The 24,552-nt window shown below is 41.4% G+C and overlaps 1 protein-coding gene across 3 annotated transcripts in view; it reads left to right on the forward strand.

Annotated features, from left to right (window-relative positions):
• Positions 1-4,416: 4,416 nt before the first annotated feature.
• MAP2K5 (mitogen-activated protein kinase kinase 5) overlaps positions 4,417-24,552 on the forward strand; it is a 120,712-nt gene continuing 100,576 nt past the window's right edge. Inside the window, exons 1-5 of one of the 3 annotated variants that reach the window (XM_062642751.1) lie at positions 4,417-4,674; positions 10,571-10,619; positions 15,304-15,371; positions 20,145-20,214; positions 23,943-23,983. In XM_062642751.1, coding sequence (XP_062498735.1) covers positions 4,540-4,674; positions 10,571-10,619; positions 15,304-15,371; positions 20,145-20,214; positions 23,943-23,983 — 363 coding nt within the window. In that variant the 5' untranslated portion in view covers positions 4,417-4,539. The remainder of the gene's footprint in view (positions 4,675-10,570; positions 10,620-15,303; positions 15,372-20,144; positions 20,215-23,942; positions 23,984-24,552) is intronic. The other 2 variants (XM_062642753.1, XM_062642752.1) reach the window with 2 other exon arrangements.

Here is a 24,552-nt window from a genome sequence, read left to right on the forward strand (position 1 = left end):
AAAGTAATGATGTCCATGTAGCATGAGAGCTCTCTGCAGCAGCCTTTAAGAGATGATTTTGTCAAGTTATAAATGATCCAGATTGTTAACATTTTTTGTGTTGTCTTAACAGAAAACTCAAATATGGATCAATTCAGCCTTTAAAAAAAAAATACAGTGGAAGCCACTAAGGTTTGAAATGATGGAATGCCGTGTTATACTTTAGCCAGCTTGGATGCATTATGGTTGCTGTTTGCTTGGGAAGGTAGAATACACATGGCTTAGTGTGATTTTTAATAGCAATTGCATCACTTTAAGCACAGTTTATGAGTCCTGTTCTAGTTCATCATAAAATCAATTTATTACTTTCAGTGCTATTAATAATCCTAATAGAATTAAAACTGTAAAACATGATTAAAAGCAATCCTTCAGACAAAAAAATTCTGATCAAAAAAACTTTAAAGTCCAAAATGTAAATTTCAAGGCAGACAACTTTTAAAGAACGCTTGAAATTTTTGAACGAGATGATGTATTACAAAGTCAAAACTGTTCTTATTCTTGCAAGAAGAAATGCCATGAGATAAAATTGCTACGTGCTTAGTGATTCATGGGCCTGGTTATGTACATGCTTTATGATATATGAATTATTTAGTAAGAAAAATCACAATAATTTTGTTGTTACTCAAGAATTTATAGGTTGACAGAAAAACAATTATGCAGCCCCTGAAGCTGGTCTGATGGGGTACAGTAACAGCATTAATGAGACCCAGGCATTTTTGCTCAATCCAACTGGTATAGTTTGTGTTGTAATTTTCCAGTAACAGTGTATCACATTTAGCTTTTCAAATATACATACACCATGCTTCTAATCTGCTTATTTCAAAATCTGGTCATGATTTAAAGCAAGAACTAAACAATTAATAATTCAGCCGTAATCAAGTGTACTGTTGTTTGGGTTCTTTATTCAGTTCAAGATGAGTTTACTACGAGAAAGAGTTTTAAAAGATCTACTTGAGGCCAGATTCTGCTCCCACCAAACTGAAAGTAAGATCATTTTATTTCTTGGGATTTGGTCTAAGCCCATGCACAGTGACTGCACAGGGTAGTAGGGAGACACACGGAAAGAAGACAGCTAGTTCTGCAAGGTTCACTGCAGGTTTGGAGGGATCTTGATCTATACAGGTATTAGTGAAGCTGGTACAATGGGTGATTCTTTCCAAGGAGATGCATTTTAGAGGAGAATTTGCTTAGAAAGCCTGGGCACTGCTGACCTACTTCTTTCATAAGCCTAAGGGAATTCAGTTTGCTGCACTCGCAGGTTATCGGAAGATATGAGAAGGTAATAAAGGTGAATTTCACCCTGATATGTTATTTTATCAACATAGAGAATTTATGCTGTTAAAGCAATGATCAGGTGCCATTTTCTCTAGGAAATGAAGAGCTTTTCCTTTGTTATTTATAATAGCTATCTAGAAACTAGTACAGGGAGGAAGCAGAGATGATAAACTGAACTTGGTGAACCAAGGACCGGCATTTAGGTTCTGATTCCTCTAAGTCTGGTTTAAATACTGTATCTGAATTACATGTCAGAGAGTACGTTGCTGGTAATACACTATTCCAAAGCATTTTAATAGTTAAAATGTTGAATAACATTTGGCACAGGTAGTTAACAAATGCTGTTCAGTCTGTTACATAGTAAATGTCTACCAATCCTATGTCATAGCTGGGCAAATTCTACCAGTAATGAAATTAAAATTGCATTTTTCACCTGCATCAGCATGATCCTGAGGTTGAGCACGTGCACCCCTCCACCAATGGCAAGGAAAACCTCCTAGATACAGGTCCTGAAATGGGAATATTCAAGAACAGGGCTGGGGAGTCAGCTGATTCTTTCCTCTCTTTTACAGAGTTCTGGTAGAGGGACTTAAAACTTCATTACATGATATCTGTGGCAGTGAAAAGATAGAAAATGACTTGTGTTAGAGAACTGGTTTTACAGTGGGAATTAGAGAGGGAAACAAGTAATAACTTATTTCCCTACTTTTTGAGAGCCTTGCAAATTATCATGATAATCCCGTTCCAGGCAGTCAGTGGGAACAGCGCTTTTTCCATCCCTCTCACCGATACTCCCACGGGATTCTGCAGCATGGCAAATCTAATAATTTTAGTCTTCTTCTGCATCAGCATTCTGCTTTTCCTTGAAAACAAACATTTCTTTCTGTGGCCAGAAAGAAAATACACCTCCTCTGTCCTCTCTAGCCACAGTGGGAAGCAGTAGAGAGCAGCAGCAGACTGCAGTGAGACAGACGTTCTTGTGCCTGTAGCATAAAGCCAGCCTGGAGGTCTGTGACACTGATGGAGGATATTTCCCCCATGCAAATAAAAACAGAATTTATAGAAGTCATGGGCTTCATGATCCTCCTGTAATTAAAGAACAGATATATTGTTCCTTTGCAGATTTTGAATGTTATTGCATTGTGGATAGACAATAACTTTGGATACGTAATTATAAATAGGAAATGCACGCGTATTTCTTGCTGGCAGCGTGTCATCTGGGGTTAGTGGGGAAAATCCCACTGCTTCATTGTTTTTTCCTGTGGCTTTCTGGAATTCTTGTATTTCCTGTGTTGGAAACCTTCAATGATGAGATTCTTGGAGCAGTCAAATATTGAACTTTAACAGTATTTTATGATACTATTAAAAAATACCCATATTCTTGCCACACAGATTTTCTCTCCAACACTGAGATAAAATATAAGAAATTTTGGTGAAGTTCTGTTCTCATAGCAGAAATGCTGCAGGATGCGGAAATAACTATTAACTATTTGTTTGAAATGGTAGTGTAGTTAGAATGAAAGTTTCCTATGAAACACGGGCTTCAAATAAGTGGCAAACCCAAACCTGTACCAAGAAACATGTGCTTGATGTGCTGTACTTCTTAAGATGTAGAAAACCTTGAAGTTTGATTACAGCTGCATCAACACGAATCAGAATGGGGGATTAAGGTTATGATTAGCCCTGGAAAATCTACATAATATTTATGCAAATGTATCAAATTGAGTTGGTTTTCCCCATAGTCTTGTAAATGAAAAAGACATTTTAGAAAAATTGCAGTTCTATAGAACTCCTATGATTTTGTACCCTATTCTTGAAAATTTAATAGAAAATGAATCTGATTGAAATGAACATGACTGAGAGGTACACAGGGACTGCAGGTAAAGGGTTCATTTGAACAGAAAGATGGCTGTGTGGGCAGCACCAATCCCTCAGATACTTAGGAGTTGAGGTTCTATTAATTTCTAATGTAGGAACTAAATTATAAAGTTAGTGAACAGAGAGAGGATTTATCCCTGCTAATGGCCATTGAAAGATTTTTTTTCTTCCTAAAGCTCAAACAAAATAGAATTTTTTAAGAAAGCTTGAAGATGTTTCAGGGATTAAATCAAATACACCTCCCCTATTTATCCCCCCCCCCCCAATACTGTAACTCAAGTAGTCCAGTTTGTCATATATGATGCGAGAGATTGTGGTAAAACGTATGCATTGATCACCTGCAATTGAGATGAATGCTCTTCTGCTACAAAGAACTGGGAGGTTTTGTGCTTACGGATCAGAGATCCTTCCCTCTAACTTCTGACAGGCAAAAAGCTTTCTTAAAAAGCTGAACATAGTCTGTCATGGCTTGTGATCACAGTGTGGAGATTACAGAGCTGTCACACTCGAACCGTTCTTTGCTGCTGCAGAGGGTGCTGGACGTAGCTTTTAACAGGGATTTTCTTTCATCAGAGCTGTGCTTTAAGATGGATGTTGGTATAGCAGATACTTAAGGCAAGGATTATGTAATTTGGAAAAAGAGGGAAGTATGTGACAACTACTGGCAAAACTGCTTAAAGCACGTTAATAGGGATGTTTGGATATGACAGTAGTGAGCGGAGGGTGGTGTGATGCTGTTCCCACTGCCCAGTTACTCGTTTGCTTTGCAGTCTGACAGCAAGTGCCAGCACAGGGACCTTGCACCAAAGATAGACTGTACAAGGTGGCCGTGGCACAGGTTTATGTTTGGGTACGTGTTTTTGTGTGCCAGCTGAATAACCTGAACGCACAAGCCCTCGGAGTTCTTCAGGAAGCGCTCAGGAGGCCCCAGTTCACTCCTCTTGAGTTCTGAAGAGCGGCGGTACTGGGGACTTCGCACAATTTATGTAAAGTCCGAGCCTGACTCCATGTGATTTTTCTGTCTCAAAAGCGGTTTTCCTGCTAAAAGTAGAAGGTGTAATAGGGGGAAAAGAAATCCTAAGCGCTGCCTGCCACTTTCCAGGGCCATTCCCGCTCGCCCCCGGGGCGGGCCACGGACTGAGAGCTTCCTCCTCCCCTCAACATGGCGCCGGCTCCCTTTCCTCTTCCTTCCCCTTCCTCCTCCTGGCGGTTCCCTCCTCCGGGTCCCTCCGTTTTGGTTCCGGGGCAGGGGCCCCTTCCTGCGGGCAGGCGGGGCGGGGCACGCTCGGCCCCGCTCGGCTCGGCAGCCCCGGGCCAGCCGTAGCATGTGAGCCCGCCGGGGCGGGGATGCTCTGGCTGCTCTGCGGTCCCTCCCGCGCCATGGAGAGCCAGGCGCTGGTGATCCGCATCAAGATCCCTGACGGCGGGGCCGTCGACTGGACCGTGCACTCGGCGCCTCAGCTGCTCTTCAGGGACGTGCTGGTGAGTCCCAGCCAGAGCCCGGGGGGAGCGGGGTCCGCGGCTCCGGGAACGATGACCAGGAGCCGGTGGGGAAAGTGGAGACAAACTCCCTGCCTGGGGGGCGAAGGTGGTGGTGGTTTATTCGGGGACGGGGTGTTTGCTGTCTCCTGTCTGCGCCTGAAAGTTGTAATGGGAAAGGGACTGCAAGAAACCAGGGGCCTGGGGATGCCAGGAGTGCGGCATCTCGGCGTCTTGGCGTGACAGGGTGGTCAAAAGCAGCGCTTTTACAGTGATTTAAAAAGTGGTTCTTTGGAAATTAGTGCCTCCCTGGCACGGTATCTGTGTGTTCTGCACCTGGGCTATAGCTGCTCTTGCTTTTGGTGCTCTAGGTTTGTTGCATCTCCTTTGCCCTGGACTGCCTTCAACCCCTGCCTGCCTTGTTTTCTCCCCACGTGCACATCTAGTATACGGGGATACTCTGTTTACTCAGAAGTGGTAATGGATACTTATTACACTACTGTTTCTTTTTAACTTTATCCTTAGCCCCCAGAAAACTCTCCTCCTTGTGTGCAGCTCATACTTAACTTTCTTCAGGATGCCTTTATCTTCCCTATGTAACACATCTCTGCTGAAGACTGTGCCCTAACGGATTGATTTGCTGGAAAATGTTTGATGTTGGGCCTATGGGAGATAGCAGAGGTAACTGGAGCAGATGGCAGATGTTTCAGGTTTTGTTCTTCCTAATGTTTAGCATTATCCAAGACTTTCTATAGATGGAGGAGGAGAACTTGTGACAGATCAGTGGGATTTTGGGGCAGTTCCCCTTGGAGCTCCCCTTCAAAGACAAGGGGTGTGAATCTCAGCCAGGTTTACTCCATATTCTGCTTCATGTTTTCCGTTTATCTCCCAATAAAGTGAAATAATCCCAGATGCTTGGACTATCCTGTGGCATTTTAGAAGTATTGGACACTTAAGTTTGGTTGTATTACTTAAAAGTAAATAGGGAAGTGTTGTCAGATTGAAAGCATGGCTTTGCAAAACCATGTTGCTATTTAGTTGTCATCCTTGTTGTTTCAGCTTAAAGATAGCTGGGGGTATGTGGGCCTCAAACCAGAGCTCTGTAGTCTGTTTAACAAGTATGTTGAAAAGAAGTGCTGTTGAAGCTTAAACTGCAGAAGCAGTTGGAATCGGAGCCTGTAGTTTGCTCTGAGCCTCTGACCCTACTGTGGTGCTAGCCCTGGAGGTGCAGGAATGAGGACCTGTATTGAAGGCCAGAGAGGGCTTCAGGCAGCACAGCTGTAACTCAGTGGCTGGACCATATCTTACATGTGAGATTGCACCTGCAGCTTCTGTTGTAGCTCCTATAGCTACTCCATCATGTTGCAGCTGATGCCTTTTTGACCTGAAGTTAAAATAAGCCTTGTGTGTTCAGTTGCAATATAATGCTAAAAGGCAGAGTGCCTTTTGGAGCGAGGTCTCAAGCAGAAGTGCAGTGTTACTGCTGTTGAAGTAGCACCAACCAATAGGCTTCACCTGCGTTGATTTGTTAGTTGTATCAGGGCAAAGTACTGAGCTCTGGTCTAGTGAGAAGCCCTGCTGTGAGGAGTTTGAGTAATTGTCTCCAGCATGCTGGGAAGATCCTGGCAGGGCCCTTGATACCTGAAGTGCTTCTAAGAGTCATTGTGGTCGGTGTCCAGGGCCTGTGCTGCAGGCAGTTCTACCCCAGCAAAGCACAGCTGCTGAAGAGAGGAGCCTATCCTTACACAGTTGCTTTATTTAGCAGAGCAGAGCGCTATGGTGAACTGCACCAGCGAAGTGGCCATGTGTGCTCTTCACTGTTCTTCATCAGTGAACATCTCGGATGTGGGGATGAAGGGTGTTACAGCAGTGTTCATCTGGGAGCAGATCTGTGCAGTAGCATCCTTGGATGATTGCCATTTTTGTGTCAAAAACTCTCTCTTGTGCACTGTGAAATCTTTAGAGAAAAAAGAAGTTTAATAAGGTCTGAATTGTCTCAAGGCCATCACTTGAAGAAGACTGGAGCAGCTTTGCTCTGGAGACAGGCCGAGAGAGCTGGGCTAGTTCAGCCTGGAGAAGAGAAGCCTCCAAGGGGAACTTAGAGCAGCTCCCAGTGCCTTAAGGGTTACAAGAAACCTGGAGAGGGGCTTTGGCCAAGGGCCTGTAGGGACATGACATGGGGGAATGGCTTTAACCTGCCAGAGGGGAGACTCAGATGAGCTCTTAGGCAGAAGTTCTTCCCTGTGAGGGTGCCGAGGTGCTGGTACAGGGTGCCCAGAGAAGCTGGATATATCTGGCATCACCCTTCTGAGGTAGGTGCCATGGTCTGCTTTGTATTAAGAAAGCCCCATAACATTATCTGATACCAGCAAGATATTTTTTTAATCACGATTATAGTTAATTTAACTAAATCCCAGCAGTGTGAAGAGCCATGTGTATCTTTGCAGCGTTTCATGCTGTCATGCAAGACTATTTCCATCTTCCTTTTCCAGACAAGAAGCTGTGGTATAGAATCCCCAAATACCCTGTCCGTACCCATAGTGTACCATGTTAGAGTGAGGAGTCTGATGCTCAGGGTGCCTTGCACACTAAATGACACATTTCTTAATTTTCAGCTGCTCTGATTCTGTCTCTTGGAGGAGCCTTTACAGATACTAAATGGTGTAGCAGGTATTCAGCTGGAAAGCCTGATACCTGCTGGTAGCTGCTGGTGCTTGGCCTCAACGCTGTAGGATGGTGCTTGACCCGTGGAAGCAGCTCTACTTGTATGCTTTAGCTTAAGCATTTTCTTGATTACTCTCTTAAACTGGGTGCTAAGAGCTGTTCTTCATAATGTCACTTTAAATATGCTCTGTGTATGTCAGCTTTGCAGAGCTGTGAGTTACCAGTAACTAGATTTATTTTTAAGGCATCACTAAATGAATTACAATAAGCTTATTTTTTTTTCATCAGGCTGTCTGGATTTGTTTGCTCTGGCTGTCAGTGGGGTGTTGAAGCACTTGGTGTTAATTCAGGGTAACCTCATGATGTCATACTGAGATAACACAAGTTTTAACTGAAACAGGAGTGTTGAGCCACAGCGTCAATATTTACCCTGTCATTTAAAGCAGTGCTTCCGTGTTTTCTGCTTCCTCACCCCAGAGAGAAGTTCTCCACGGCTCTTCCAGGGACCAGATTTCAGCTGCTTCCTCAGTTTTCCCCTCTTTATTAGAGGCTTTTCAGTTTTGTGAGATAAAATAGAAGCTCTTGTGTATGTGAGCCTGCTTGAACAATGTCTGCAGGTTGTATTTCATTGTTTGGGATCTCTGTTGTGATAGTAGAAAATCATCACATGTGCATAATCTAATGAAATTTAGCATAATCCTTTAAGCTTGGGTCACCGAGAGGTTCTGCTGGAGGTTTGAGCAGGGAAGTCTTACGTAGCTGATGAAAATGCTACGGTAACTACAGAATAAGGGTGTGATTTCCCTCCCTCCCACTTCCTGCAGGGATAGTTTTCCTCAGATGTGTTGATTTAATACAAGTATTTAAAGCTGACCAGACCAAGTTTTTTTTTTCTGGCTGTTGGTAGGGTTTTCTTTTCAACTCTTTATGTACTGTAAGACAGAGTTATGGTGCATGGTTCTTAAATTCATGTACTTGGTTAGTACTCATTTTAAAGAAGTCCAAGTGTACACGAACAGTTGTTCTGAATAGGGGCAGAACAAGATTTTACCATCTCTTCCAGTGCTGTCACAGCTTTGGGAGTCTTGGAGCTTCCCTAGCAGGCATTTGGGACTGTCAGACCTGTCTCAGTGCTGTGCTTACACACCTTTTACATACAGTTTGAATGCCCTAGCTGGGCTCCTTTTCTGATAACAATTTTTAAATGGAAGCATCTGTGTGCCCACATAAGAACATTTTACAAGGGGCTTAAATCTAATAGGATTAAGGTGTGTTTGCTGAGGAATTTTCAATGTTTAACTAAGTGGATTTAGGAAGAATCAGTTCACAGTACAGTTGGGCAAGACTTAAATTTCCTGCGAGGAGCAGAGGGTGTAGCTTGGCTGGCTTTTGACAGAGGACTGACAGAGCTGTCAAGCCTTGGAGAAGTATTTAAATAGAGGAATTTTTGTTAACATGGCAATGTTTGGGGGTGTTTTGCTTTTTTTTTTAATCTCCTTAAATTCACAGTCTATATAATTAGGTAGCTATATTGAAAATATTTTCTCTTTTGTATGCCATTAAGAGTTTAAAGTGAATCAACAGCATGTAATTTAACATCTAAAAGGAAAGGGTGAAAAAGTTGTAGAAATACTTCACTTAGCTATGCTTCACTTAGCTCTGTGGAAATCTTTAGGTTGCTTTTGCTGCTTTCTCATTTTATTAATTGCGGCTCTTCAACGTTGCGCAGAATGTTTAATTTCCTGGTTTTAGACTAAAAGCAAAAATAGCAAAAACAAAAGTGACAGGACAGTGATCACTAAAGCTCTGATGCGGGGGGTGCTCAGCGCCCTGAGATGCTCACAGTGCATGTACCACAATAAATATGGTTGTTCATTAATTTCTAATCACTCGGTGACACTGTCAGTGGAGAGATTGTCTGACATGGGAAGTCAGGCAGCAGGAAGGAGCAAACCATGCTGTGCATTTATGCCGTGCCCTGACATGACATATTGCAGCCTAGCAAAGGCTGACAGCAGCACATGCACTGGGAGCTCGGGATGACTTCAGTCTGAGCAGTGATTTTTCACTGAATTTTGAGTAAATGCAGTGTGGAAAGGCTAAAAAAAACCCCAAATGACTCTTCTCCTCTTGGTTTAGTGGTACAGAAAAGTGCTGGTTTGGATCAGAGATGTGTAACACTTGTAAGTGTTTGGTATATTTTGTGATGGGCTTGTGTATGAGTTGTTTGGAGGTTGTCTTCAAGGTTTGTGCATTCACTTCTTTGGGTGTTTTAATCAATGTGTTTTAATCTTAGTACGTGCATTCTAAGTTTAAATTCTGATTGAGAATGACAAAGAGCCCTCCCAACTTTCCAACTTGTGTGGAGCAGAGGCACGGTGCTGCTTTGCAAGGTCCATTTCCCCTTTGCTGGGTCCCACCGCTTCCCAGGGCCATTGTGGAGTGAAAGCAACAAAACCTCACGAGGTCTCACTGCTGCTGTTTTAATTCACAGTGGCAGCCCTGAGCCCACCCAGAGCTGTTTGTTGACCTACTCTCAGGTCAGGAGATGGAGCTCTGTGATGGTATCTTGCAGTGGAAGGGAGGACCAGGGCAGTTGGGAGATGGAGAGGAGGCATTGGGGTGATGTGAGCAGGACTGAGAGAAAACATGCTTTCTTAAATAAAAAGCCACTCATAAACGTGTTTTTATGACTGACTCGGATGAGTTAGGTGTACGTTTTTTATAACCTACGGACAAAATCGATTCTTTAAACTGTAAAACCAGACAACACTGACTCGTTTGCAAGGATGATTGAGTTATTTGAAAAGAAAGCAGTTCTTTCTCAAGGTAGCATGGAGAGGAAGGAGGAGAGCACTGTGATTTATACTGATCTGTGTTGTGTGCTAAAAAGTTTGTAACTTTGGGGCAGTGGTGAGTAGCAGGCCTGTTAAGACTTCAGCCTGCAGCTAGGGGTGATTATTCTAAATCATCTCATAGATCAGACATTAGGAAGGAGTTCTTCCCTGTGAGGGTGCTGAGGCGCTGGCACAGGGTGCCCAGAGAAGCTGTGACTGCCCCATTCCTGGTACTGTTCAAAGCCAGGTTGGACAGGGCTTGGAGCAAGCTGCTCTAGTGGAAGGTGTCCCTGCCTGTGACAGGGGGCTGGAACTGGAAGAGCTTCAAGTTCCCTTCCAATCCAAACCATTCTATGATTTCCCACATGATACATAGCTAATTCTTCTTTACATTTTAGGATGTCATCGGTCAAGTTCTGCCAGATGCAACGACAACAGCGTTTGAGTGTGAGTACGACTTGTATAAACTGTCTCCTTGGTCACATTATAGGGCTGTCATATTTTTAAATAAATAATGTTTATGTTCATTATATCTTACAGTTAAATATTTATGCATTAATGCAAGTTTAATGCTGATACTGAACTAAGCAATATTTTATTATTTAATCATATCTTGAATGAGCATATTTCTACACCATAGCTTTACTCGCCAGCACGACCTTACCCTGCTCGTACTTTTCACTGCAGCTCTATTGCTCGAGTTAAATGAAAAGTATAAAGAACCTGTAGGTCTGAGATTTTAAAATTTTAATCCTTCATTGGAAGAATCCAGAAGAGCAGCAGCTTTTCCAGAAATAGGGTACAACAGACAGATTTGTACCAAATATGGCACTGTTAGAAATGACTGTTTCCTTTCCCTGGAACAAATGGCTGTGTTTTGCTGGAAAGAGGCTGTGGGTTTAGTTTTCCTTTTCTCCTTCTGCTGGGCTTAAGATGAATGCACCATCTTCTGTCTCCTGTGTGAGAAAAAGAGTTATTCACCTTTGTCTCCTGTGTGAGATTAGGAATTACTCAGCTTTGTCTCCTGGAGGAGGTGTGAGAGCTGCAGCGAGATGGCACCAAGTTAGACTGGGCAGTAGGAATAATCTCTAAAAGGCCACATGGGTCTGGTTGGGAATCTGGGAAAAGCAGCTGCTGTGTGTGATCAGAGGAAGCTGCAGGTTGGGGTTGTCCATAATGGCACTTTCACCTCAGGAAGGGGGTTGTATCATGTTTTTGCTGAGTTAGAAGACCTCTTGGTGAGTATGCTAATGCAGATTTAGACCTGTATCTGCTAGTACTCATTTTTTAGCTCTGTTCTTTGAACCCTGTCTTCTTTTCTTTTCTGAGGGATTCTTGGGGGATTGTCCTATCTGGATAGCAATAAGCTGCAAAAGGGAGTCAAACATCTGTCTCTTGGGGCATAAGATAGTGAGCTAGAGTTCTCTTCCAAGTGGAGAGGGCTGCTGCTATTCCCTTTTAATGCTTATTCTATCTTTTTTTCTATGTAACTCTGTGTTTTCCTTTGATAGAGATGAAATAGAAAGAAGGAGCTGGAGGGGATTAGAGGTGTTATATCAATAAGGTAGTGATGCTGAAGGTGAGAGAGCAGATATGACAAGATAGGGCCTTCCATTCTTATTAGCATTTCTCCCCTCTTTAGAGCTTTATGGGTAATTCTGTGTGTAGATAATCAAAGGAAATACTGGTTTTATGGTCCTTCAAGTGCTTTTTATCTTTCTTTTCATATGTTTTGTGTTTTCCCCTCCTAAAACTCCAGACACCTCAGAGTGGAGCTGATGTGTTAGTTCTCTGTAGCCTTGACATCTCTCCTGCGCTGCTTTTTAAAGCAAGACTTTGAGCAGGGACCTGAGCAAACCCAGGCTCCAGACCTTGCCATGTTTTGTTATGATTTGTTAATATTTATTTTTCTCCCATCCCTCCCACATCCCCCATTAGCTTCGTTTGAACTTCATGCACCAGCAGCAGTCGCTGCAATCAGGGCAGTAGCCCATATTAATGGTACCATGTGTAGAACTTTCCTGGAAATACTTATTTTGTTGTGTCTTCTAACATCTGCTTCTGTGCTTTCAGTTCATGTCTCTAGTCTGTCATTTACATCTGCACAAACCCATTTCCCCTGCCATTTAACTGGCATCTAAAATATGTTATGTATATTGATGCGTGATTTTCCTGGTTACTTTTTCCATATCAAATTCCTGGATTTCACCAGCTTAAGCTTCATTCTCACCTGCTTCATTGCTTCTTCAGATGTGGATAATTGCCATCCAGTGCAGGCTCCTCTGCTATGGATTTAGTTATTGTTATCTCCAGTGTACCAGCCTTTGCAGCTCCTACCTGGGGCTGCACTTCTGTTGGACCTTGATGTGGATTTCACCATTGCATTACACAGTGCTACAAATAAAATCACTAACAACATATGGCCTGTTATGATCCTTTTATCCAAACTCTGCCATTTTGTATAGTTGTGACACACTGCAGATTTTGTGAAGATTGCTTCATAATATTTGTTTACCATCTGCTGCACTCTATTTGGTATCTTGTGAGGATTTCTTCCTCCATTTTAAGTGACATTAGCAAAATCCAGCCAATACGTAGGATTTTTTGGTTCTACTTTTGCTTCCCTAATGTGCTGGAAAATCATATTGCTGTGCTCTAGGCAAGTAGAGAATCCTGGAAATCTTTCCGAACCCATGTGTCAGATCTAGCTCGGTTTTGGGCTGTGCCCAGTTAAATGTCGTGGTATGAAAGCAAAGGATCTCTGCGTGGATGAGAAATATGTTTTCTTCTGGTTTTGTTCTTTACAAACATTGTCTGACAATTTCAGGTTTGGCTTTTTGAATGCCAGGTAACATTTTGTGCCTTTTCATCTGCACAGTTTTAATATATTCTCTTTGTATCATCATCAGGGATCTTGCCATTCTGAGAACTGGAGAGTTAATTTCTTAATCCCTTGCAGTGAATAATGTGTGATTTTTATAAAGGTTTTGCAAGTGGCTCTGAGAGTTTTCCACTTTTATCTTTTCCCTTTCTGGGGGGCTCCAGCTCTATTCCCTCAAGCCAGGCCTGTTCATCGGCTTTTATCTCCATATATTCATTTCTCTGTGCCACATTTCCCCTCTTCTGCATTTCAGTCTGATCCCTTCTGGATGATGCATGGTATTTGTTGTGTTCACTATTCCAACAGCTGCTTCTTCAGCCTTTCCTACTCAGTTACACACTGCGGCTGGGACTTGGGTTCTGGCCAGGTAGCAGTTTTACAGCTCTTCCTCCTTGCTGCCTAAAACGTTTCCAGGCAAGGAAACATTCAGTTTCAACTCACTAACTCTTCTTAATCTTTTCATCATTAATGACTTGCTGCAGGCTGCTAACCCGAGCAAGTACTTCTAGCAGTCTGGCAGTTCACCAGTTAAATTTCCGTGAGACGAGGCCCTTGTAGGATGTGTCTGTGCTGTCTGGTTCCTCTTCCAGCTTCCACATTTCCAGTGTCCCATAGCTCTCTTTCAGGACATTAAAAAAGTGTAATTCTGAGGTTTTTATGTTACTTTTTTCCTTCTTATTTGTCTCTTGGTTTGCTCTCTGTTCTGCATTGTTTTTCTCTTTTTCATTATAGCCTCAAAATTACCAGGTAGGTTTTCAGAGGTAGAATGAACAAACTCCTTTTCTTGGGTAATTTTAATTTGTTGGAACTCTTCCCTGATTCTGCTGCATAACTAGGAGCAAGAGTTTTCATCCAGGGATATAATGGCACGTTTTTATGCTGATGTAATACGCAGGCCTGTGATAGCAGAGAGCACGTGTGTCAGTTAGAGCATGTCTGTAGAGATGGGGACAGACAGACTGCCCCAGTCTCTGCTTGCACCCTGAGCTAGCCAGGAGCAGACCTGCTATGGAAATGCACTTGCTCATCTCCGTGTTCTCACCCTTTGGTATTTAACAGGGGTTTGAAATATAATGTGTGTGTTGCTCCTTGATTTCCCAGTGCACGTTAGTCCAGGCAAAGGGCTTTTCTTTTGCAACCTCATGGCTTTCTGACTAGCTTGCCTTCACCCCAAAGCTGGAGCAGTAAAAAGAACTTACTCTTTCACAGCTGATTTGGAGCAGAAGGGTCTGTTTCTTTATCTGGATGAGGTGCAGGTCTCCAGCGAGTGGAAGAGTGAGAGCTTCCCACAAGGAGCAGTAAGGAGAGGATGACTAGACATTGCTGAAGGAGCCTCACCGAGTGTCTCAGGGACTGCTGCCTGTGACATTGGCGTGTGTTGTTGCACCAGCTGGTGCTAACGAGGGGGGGATTGCTCCCCCCCAGTAAATCTGCACCTGCTGAAGCCACCATATGTCTTTGGAAGGTCTTCTCCTCCTTCAGATCTTCATATTGATAATTCTTCCTGAATGCTTTGCTCTGCTGGAGCCTCTCTGGATCTTGCTGCCTTTCCTCTGGTGTTCTGGTTTTAAGCAGGCTTCTTTGCTTCCTCCAAAAGTGCCTTGTCTGTGTTTGTGGCCATGCCTGAGACTTCATCATGAAAACATGATTGTCTGGTAATGCTGCTCCTGACTCTGGCCTCCACTTCACCCACATCTGCCCAATGAACTCAACACAGACTGGTTTTGTTGATTCACAAACTTCATCTAAATTTCTCTGTATAAACCTTGTGGATTAGTGTCCACTTAAAAGGTACCATTTTTAAGCCAGCTTTGCTGTGCTATGAAGAAGCCAGGATGTCCATGCACTTGTGACACGGATGGGGACAGAGGAGTGGGAGGAACTTGTCACAGGGCAGGTGAGTTGAGGTTGGGTTGACGATAAGATCAGAAGCTTTTACGGGGAGAGAAACAATTTTATTTTAGTTTTATTTTAGTTTCTGATGAAAAACTGCCAAAACATAACTCCCTCTGGGAGCACTGAAGCACACTCAGAAGCTTTACTTCATGTTTACTGTGTAAAGACAATACCTTGATGGTTTTCAGCAAGGGATATTGCAGTGTACATAAGGTCCTCTGCTTCTGAAGAGGTTCTAGCACTAAAATAACTGTTGAGAGCAAAGTTTTGAGCACTTAAGGTGAAACCCTTACATATTGAAATTGTAAATATCCTTCTTGCATTGCTCACGAATGTAATGTATTTCTTTGTTAGATGAAGATGAGGATGGTGACCGGATTACTGTTAGAAGCGATGAAGAAATGAAAGCCATGCTGTCCTATGTAGGTATAGTATAACAAATGCTGACATTATCCATGTTTCTGTTTGTGTATTATTGCTTGTATCCAAGTGTTAACATCAGCTGCAGTGCTCACAGGACAATACTCTTCTATTAAGTTAGAGTAAAACATTCCTGTATTAAGTGTAGGTGTTTAAAAACTGCATCACATGAGATACATGGACAGGCTTGACTTTTTAAAAAAAGAGACTTGTACACTTACTGATCACATCATAAACGTTAAGAATAATGCATCTTAATGACTTTTGCATTAGGTATAGTGCAGGCTAAATGGACTATCAATTTCTTGTATTTTTTATGCAGTACTTAAAGTAACGGCTCATTAAAAATGAACCCCTGGGCTCTAAAAATTTTTCAAAATCTACTTTCATCTGGAGACTGTCTCACCCCTCCTCACAGAAGAGTTTCATTGTAGCTGCAGGCTCAGTATTCAGAGAGGATTTAAAGACATATCTCTGGTTTTTAATACGAGAGAGATGGGGCTGTGTGTGCCTTTATAGACGTAGATGTGTGTAAAATCTGCCTAGATACCTATAAATATAAAACGTGTCCACAGAAATCAAGTATGCAGTTACTTCTTGAAACAAAATAATTTGAATGTAGCTTCGTGTTGCAGATGTTAAGTGATTTTTCTCACTTACATTTCCTTTCAACTGCAATTGATGAGCAAGAAAATAACAAATGGGGTTTTTTACTTCAAGCCAGATGGGCTGCTGGTTCCTTAGAAAGTGCACTGCTAGCTATATTAATGGCCTTAACTTGGACCATGTCAGAACCAAACCCCATTCTGTACAGTTTGTAGGTGGGATTTAATGACTTGGTTCAGTTTAGTCCTCCTCACTAGTTCCCTGTTGCAGAGGAAGCAGAGCAGGGAGATGCTTGGATCACCTCCATTGCGCCCGAGTCTATGTTTATTGGATCCCTCTTGGGCACATATTCTCTAGTCTTTATCAGAACAGTGTAGTTTTGTTGTTGTGAGCTTAGCACGTAAATATATCAAATGATGAATGTTTCTCATGAAGGAGGCTCATATTTTCTAGGCTTCAGGAAGGGCTCCTCCATGGAATTCTGATCCTTCTGATACCTGCAGGGGTTGTACTATTTCTTGCCTTGCGCAGGCTGGAGTGGACATTGGTTGGCTGGAAGTCTGTTAGCAAACCCTGGTTCAAAGAGGCTTTAGTCATTGCATGTGACTTAATCCTGGGGTCAAAGAAGTGCAGGTTCCAGATGCTGGTGATTGATCTCTGTGCAACTCCCGGGATTTATTAAATAAGCCTCTCTCATGTGCAGTTTTCTTTCCAGAGGAGGTGAAACCATTCTATTACAAGTTTGATATTAAAGAGCATAAGACAGTTGTGTCAAAGAAAGGAAGAAAAATCTTGCTGCAGTCAAAGGGCTTTTGGGCTTTTTTGAGGTTTATTTTGTTCTGTTTCATACAGCTGGGTCACTGGTGATGCTTACCCACTGGAATTCCTGCATTTCTTGATATTTTTCCTGATAAAATGTCTGCCATTTTTGCTGTTAAACTTGAAAACTTGAGTTTTCCTGGCACAGTCTTAAGATTAATCATGCCTTTGTAAGGTCATCTTTTTGCTATGCTTCCAAGCTTACTGTTAAAGTTTCAGTACATTAGAGTTATGATTGCTCAACTCTCTGCTTTTCCTTAAAAATTATGGGATGTCTGTAAATGACTTCTTTCTGCTTCAGCAGCTTTTCTTCTCTGAAAATTTTCCCTTCAGTTTTAAACTAGTTTTCTATTTGAGTGTTGCACTGGTGGTTTAACTTTCTAATATTCTATAGGTGTCATTTGGGGCTATGTTTATCAGGAAACAAATGTCCTTACCCTGCAAGAAAAGCATTGACTTTCCTGTAATCTTGAAGAATATACTGGGGAAGAAAAAACTACTCATTTTTACTATTTTGAGGCCTGCCACAAATATTTGGAGGATTGAACAGCTGCTGAAATATTTCTAGGAATTTTGATGTGGTGCAGTTTGCCTCCAGGTCCAGTGTGCTCCCAAATGAAAGCAAAGGGGTTTATTTCAGTTTAATTCCCTGAGAATACACATCTCTTCCGTGGAGGTATGACACCATCATTGGGGAGGATGTTTTGAATCATGCATCACCTCTTATCTTGAGCTCCTTGGTTTCAGAACTTGGCAGAAAGTTATTTTAGGCAGTTCTGGAGTTATTTTAGAGTATGCAGAAATACTCTTGTGTTATGTCAGTGCAAATACTGTGGGATGGTGAATAAAGTCAGTTTTGTACTGCGCATTGCAGTTAATTACAGCCAGCCATTGAACAGCAGTGGAACTGCGCTTTAGCTGTTGTCTTGTATCAGTATAAAAAGGCAGTAATTTTTTTGACAGGCACTGATTGGAAAGTTGCTCGCAGCTTTCTGGAAGCAAGGGGTACATGCTCTGGATCAATAACTGGCAAATTTTCCATTAAAAAGAATACCTGAACAATGTTCCAAATAGCCACTGGCATCTTAATTTTCCATGGAAACCTCAAATGCTTGTGTGTGGAGGCCAAGTCATTTTCAGACAATTTTTCCAGACTACTTGTTAACAGTTATTGCTGTCCCAAAAGGTTGACAGCTTACATGATTGATATTTCATTTACTTGTCATCACTGTTTGAGTAATGGAGAGGGCTGTGGTTTTTTTCTTTCTTTCCCTCTATTTTTTCCTCTCTTTTTTTGGTAGGGAACCATCTCATATATGTTTAGTTCATTATTCTAGAGAGTATGTCATATGTGTTTATACTCTGTGTGTATATGTATGTCTATATGTGGGTCCTAGAATGCCACAAGTAAAAGGGTAATAAAAAAGTTTGGTTTTCTGAAGCAGTTTTGGCTCTCAGTGGAGCAGGAGATTTCTTCACAGCTCTGTAACTATTAGGTACCAGTGACACTTCTTTACAAAGGGATATGGGGATGTGGGAGAGGATTTGGTGTGTTATTCATGACCCCCCTGATCCTATATGAGTCTATGGGATAGTCCTAGCTCCTCAAAGCTGATTGTTTCAAGAGTGAGCTTTTGGGATGAAGAGCTTTGCTCTGTATAAACATGTGGTTATTTAAGGTGTGGATTTTTGTTTGTACTCTAATATCAATGAGAGGCCACCCTCAAAAGTCTTGTGGTGAGATTTTAGTGAGGGCAATGCTTTCAGCAGCAGGCACCACGTTAGTTGTACACACAGGAGGTGGGGCTGGATGGGTTGTTAACCCCTCAGCAAAACCTTTGTAACAGGTTTTTAACGGAAAGGAAATGTCTTCCTGCTTTTTGGCACAAATGTGGAAAACAGAAGCACTGAAAACTTCTGCATGTAGATTGACTTTGGTGTCCATTTAACATTTGCTTACTCCAGTCCATATTTCATCCCATTGTAAGTGGAAAGTGTGCTGTAGCATTAACTCATTAATAAACTTTTGTCTTATTTAAGTTGCGTAAATAAAAATGCTTGTGTTACAAGAAGCCATCAGTGTGAGTGAAATACACAGGGCTTGTGTATTTCTGTGGCTTGATTCCACAAAGACACAGAAAGGGGTTTTTTTCCCTTGTTGACATCCATTCTTGCCAGTTTGAGTAACAGTATCACAAGCCTCTGGTAACAGTGACATGCTGAAGTCTTAGACCACACTCGGCTGGTGAGAATTAGCTTGAAAGTCAGTGGTGCTGCACTGATTTATGCCATGAAGATCTGGCCCACAGCCAATGTGTTTGCTTCAAAAGATGTTTGGTGGTTGCAGAAGAAACGCGCTTTGTGATGTGCTGTCAACGTGTAACACGTTGTGATGAGAGATGTGTGGGTTGTATGCAGTAAACTCATAGCAAGGTCTGTCTCGTGCCCCAGGGTTGTCTGGTTGTAATGTTAAATGTCCTGTGAGTGTTCACTCCTCCTCCGGAGTGAGGGTCAATTAAAAGAGGCTAATAGAGAGTTCACTGTTTAGTCCAAATCTTTATTTCTTTATTTAATCCCACTCTTCATCCTCATCCTCATGAGGATGCCATCCCATGAGAAGCCACTTCTTAGACTTCCTCATACCACCTTACATATCTTATATATTCTTGGGTCATGACGTTTTCATATACTTTTGCATCCCTTTTTGTCCATTCTTCACCTTTCTTTATCAATAAACTTCTCCTGGTCACTCCTGGCAGTTCCTGTGGAGTCCAAGGTCTCAGCATGTCTGCAATGGCTTTCCATTGCCTGCCCTACTGTGTGTTAGATGTGCATACTGAGGCAATGCACAGCATCTCTGCTTACATGGGATGTGGCCCCAACTGCCCTGGCTGTGCTTCATCACTGCAAGTTCTTGGATGGTTTCCAGATCCTTTTCTCCCTCAGAGTTTTCCTAATAGCACACTTTGTGCTTATATTTACAGCATTTCTTCGTTTCCACATTTGACTGGTTTTTCCCAGCCTCTCCAGGTGCGGCAACTGCTGTGTTTGCTGTAAATGTTGCATTTGCTTGCTCATCTGAGGTATTCCCAGGTTTCAGGTGGGCCTGAAACTTGTGTAGTTGAGCCAAGAACAGATCCGTGGGCTGGAGTCAGTACTAATGCAGCCTCCGGGTTGCCTTCCTCCCATGCCACTTCATTGTGTGAGCATTGCAAATGGTCAGAAAGCATTGTAAAAGCTCATGTATTATAGCAATTAAAAAAAAAAAATTCATTGAATTAACCAATCCATAAGAGCTCTTACTACATGTATACAATACTGAGTAATCTCTTTCTTTAATCTCTTTGCAGTATTACTCCACTGTAATGGAACAGCAAGTAAATGGACAGTTAATAGAGCCTCTACAGATATATCCAAGAGGTAATGCTGAACAAATTCTAATCAACAATGATGATATCAGTAAACTGTTTCATCAACAGTTATGTTTCTGGGGAGGTTTAAGTGCATGTAACATGATGTTTACCTCTTAATTTGGATAGAAGGATTCATTATTGTGGGGAGTGTAGTGAAAACTACATTTATTGCATATAAAATAGCTAATTTACTGGAGTAAATTAGACTAACTAGATTCAGTTTGCATAGGACATATTTAAGTACATTTAAAAACCTCATTGGTGATGGTTCTGCATGTATTCAAACCAAAGCAGATGAATAACTTAAGTTTTGGGTACTTAAGAAAATGGGGCTTTGTTAAAATCTTCTAATCTCGTTGATCAGTTTAACAGGCTGTCATTGTTCCCTTTGAAAATGGGAATGTGTCAGTCACAGCAGTTCAATCCATGACACATTTAAGTGATGTTTGGGCACTTAACAGTGGTATCCAAATGATCCCAAGTACTTTAATAGTCCTCCTGAACAGGGAGAGGTGTAATCAGTTATGTGGGCTGAGGCAATTAAAAAACAGGTCATCTACATCCTGAACAAATTTCTGTAGGCAGCTGGTTCGGTTTTTGTGAGTGCTCTGCTCTCTCTGAACTCCAGTAATGGTTAAAGAAAGACTGATACATTACATAACTCCACTGATTCATTCAGATGCTCTCTTTGAATCTGCTTCTTAATTGATGAAACAGGTTTAAATTCTCCAAGTAAATCTCCCAGCAATAAATTAATTGAAATAATTAAAAATGAAACTGTTCTCACTTAACTGATATTGCACAAATAATCATACCATGAGTTTCCCAATTAAACATTCTCGACTTCCATTACTTACAACTCTCTGAAGTTTGAATTGGGCAATTAACCAACAGCCTTCTCAAACACATGCTAATAAGGTCTCCAAAGGAGGTTGGGTTTCCTGTAGTTTACTGTGCTCCTGTGGAAGAGAGACCTGAATTCAAGGGGAATACAGAGATTATTCTTTTATGGCTCAGACTGCTGGATCCCATTGAGAGGGGGGACTCCCGGATGCTTGAGCTGTGGGACTCCAGAGCTATCAGCAGTCAAGGTGTGCTCTTGTGAGATGAGTGCAAGAGTAGCTGTGAAGAGGGAAGTTGCCTTCTACCTCTTCCCAGGCTGAGATGTGAGGGTCTCAAAGGGTCCTTAGAGAAAGGCTGAGACCTTTCTCTCTGTAGAAGAGTCTTCTTCTGTAGAAGACCATTTAATTACTGATATACACCATGTCTAAAAACACTGACCACCACTTGCAAGAAATAAAATGCAAGGCTTTCATGTGGCTTGGAGAAGCTGATCTAGTGGATGGTGGATGATCCTAGTAGGCCGGGAACCCTTCTTGGAAATACAAGGCAATTTGATACATTTCCCCTTAAGCAAGCAGTTAAAGGAAGTTGTGATGTGCTCAGTAGCTGCATGCCTCAGGGTTTAAAGGGATATTTAAGATTACAAAATTATTTTAGATTCTCCTTTTGGGTTGTTCTGAAGAACCAGTCAAGTGGATTCCCACTCCCGCTCCTGCCTCCTTTTTGTATTTGCGTTACATCCAAGAATAATCTTTGTGCAGATCCAGAATTCATCTTCATGCTGCTGAGGATACAATCCCGATGTATTATTTCCACATTTTCACCATTGGCTCAACTACAGGTGTCTCCTGGGTTATTTCCTTGTCAGTGGCTTGTCACCGATTCTGAACTGCTTCAGAGCTGAGTTGCTGTTTCATCTTTCCAAATCACCTTCTTAAAACAACTATTCTGTCTAGGTTACAGCTTTAAAGCTTCTTCCTTCATACCCAGCCTGCTTCCAAGTTCTGCTGCTGGTCTTCTGCAGTATTGTACAAAATGTGCTTTCCTGCATTGTTTTCTGTCTTCTCGTCCTGCCTCTAATGAACATCCCACATTCTGTTAGCACAAGCACTTTTTTTCATGCCCTTTTGCCCATGTACTGCAGTTTAGAGCCCTATCAGTAATGTGCAGCTTTCTGATATAATTTCAGGTTCTCCCTTCTTAGGAGCTTTCTTTGCAAGGACAATCTCCCTTTGAGTCCTTTTCCCTTTCTGCCCCTCTCACTTCTGAGGAAGCTTTCCAGTTGCTGTCTCCAGTCAGCACCCAAAAAGCCATGCCTTCCATACAGCCTGCCAGTAGTAGTGGTCCATGTGCCATCCTACATTACCTTGCCTGTGCTATATTTGTTTGATAACTTAAATGTCTTTAAGAGAAAAAAAATCTTATTTGGTGTTATTTTTTTTTTAAAGAAATGTATTGTTGCTATCTAGATAATAAGAGCCAGAGTTCTTTTTTTATACTGTAAATAAACCTCTGTGTGTGCATATATAGAAATAAGAGTATGTTTGCATACACACACAGATATATACATATATATCCTATGATATGTATACACATACAGATATATATCCTGTCTATATATCTATATATAGAGATCTATATCCTGTGTGTGATAGGTGTGTATATATATAAAAATATATACTATGATATCTTTATATAGACAGATATACAGATATATGTATCCTATGATATATATATCCCATCTATGCAATTCAAGGTGAAGACACCATTCAAATATGTACCATAAAAAATACTATTCTTTCAATATCTTGTTCAAAATGTTGATTTTCATCTATTGGGAAAAAAATATAATATGCTTATATGTATATTTTATAATAGTTTGTTGGTTTCTGATTGACTTATTTTTAATGCTCACAGTATCACAATATTTTTCTTCTTTAAGATGCACACTGTAATTTCTGATGTCATGTAAAGGCACGTGGCTTGGCCCTAACTGATGTGTTTAATAACTATCATCTGTGTCCTTCTGACTAATAAATAGTTCTGTTTCCTGCTGTCAAAAATTGAAGGGAAATGCATGTGTATCAGAGAAAGAGAAAAATCAAATACATCCCTCCTCAGACAATCAATCAAAAGCGACAGGCCCTTTAACATACAATTTGTAGGGCACTGTAGTTTTAAAATGGGAACTGTCTGTAACATGTAGCTGGAAGCCTTTGTGGCTTTAACATTTGACAAAAGCACATCCACTGAACAGAAGAACAAGGCAATACACACTTGGAGAGACTTGAGGAAAATACTTTCTCCTCAAGCAGCAAGTCCCTCGCTAAACCCAGACATCATCATAACATGCCACATTTGTACATCTGTGTCCAAAATGCAGCATTTTGCATTGCTTTTATCCAGGATTCGGTTGCTGTTGCTCCTGACATATTTTATTCTACATTTAAAACAAACTGTCTGTGTTTGACAATGTGACTAATTCACGACGTGTGGCAGCTGAGTCCTTTAAAATGTATCTTGCAAATATTTCTGTTAAATGCCAGCAGAAAAAATACAGCATGTGAAAATATAGTGACATAGGATTTTAATTTGAATTACAAAAAGAATCTGATCATTTAAGCCAGCAGCCCTCTTGATTTGGATGTGTTTTAAGCAGAAATTAGAATTTATATTACACGGTGTCAGAAAGCTCTTAGCATTTATAAATGCTCACTCCTGCAAGTTAAAAATCCTGGTTCATAATTCCCACTCTGGGTCTTGTGAGGCACTTTTCAATCATTTCTCTCTGCTAATTTTGGTGTCACCCTCATTTCTTTTTAAAAGATTCATTTTGAGCAAATTTGTAAATGGCCCTGATGTGTTCTACAATTTAGTCAATTACTGTTTCAGCCTGCAAACCTCCCGGGAAACGGAACATACATGGCCTGAAGGTAGGAATTTCAATAATTGTTTCAGTAAAGTTAGATGGATTTGTAATGCTGTGTTCCACTTATTGAAATGTCAAATAAAACTGCACTTTCTTCAGCTCTGACAAGCAGATTTTTTTTTTCCCCTTTAATTTTTTTGTTGGTGAGGGTGGGGAAGGATTCATCTGCTGAGTGTTGGCTGCAGGAGCTGTGTATACAGTTTTATTAAGAACGGAATTGCCTTTCTTGTTGTTTTTAACCTCTGCTAATAAGTGCTTAAATTTTAATGCTCAGTTTATCAACTAACGTCTGCCTCTACTTCAAAGCATTAAAAAAAACCCAATGTATTAATTTGATTTCAGTCATTTATCTAAGTGTGGAAAGCACAGCAATGAAATTCTTTTAGGTGGTTTGATTCATTCAGGTATGCTTATTGCTGCTGTAATCGTACCCATTTTGAAATGCAGAAGACTACAGGTATATGAACTGATTGTTCAGGTTTTAAATGAGAAGAAATGGTGGGCATATCCCTTTTTCTGTATTATTTAACTAAGCCTTTAGGATGTAAAGACTATATAGTGTGGTCCAAGAAT

The sequence above is a fragment of the Pezoporus occidentalis genome, unplaced genomic scaffold (assembly GCF_034315485.1).
Source record: "Pezoporus occidentalis ecotype Australia unplaced genomic scaffold, CSIRO_AGI_Poc_V1 ctg72, whole genome shotgun sequence".
NCBI classification, from domain to species: domain Eukaryota; kingdom Metazoa; phylum Chordata; class Aves; order Psittaciformes; family Psittacidae; genus Pezoporus; species Pezoporus occidentalis.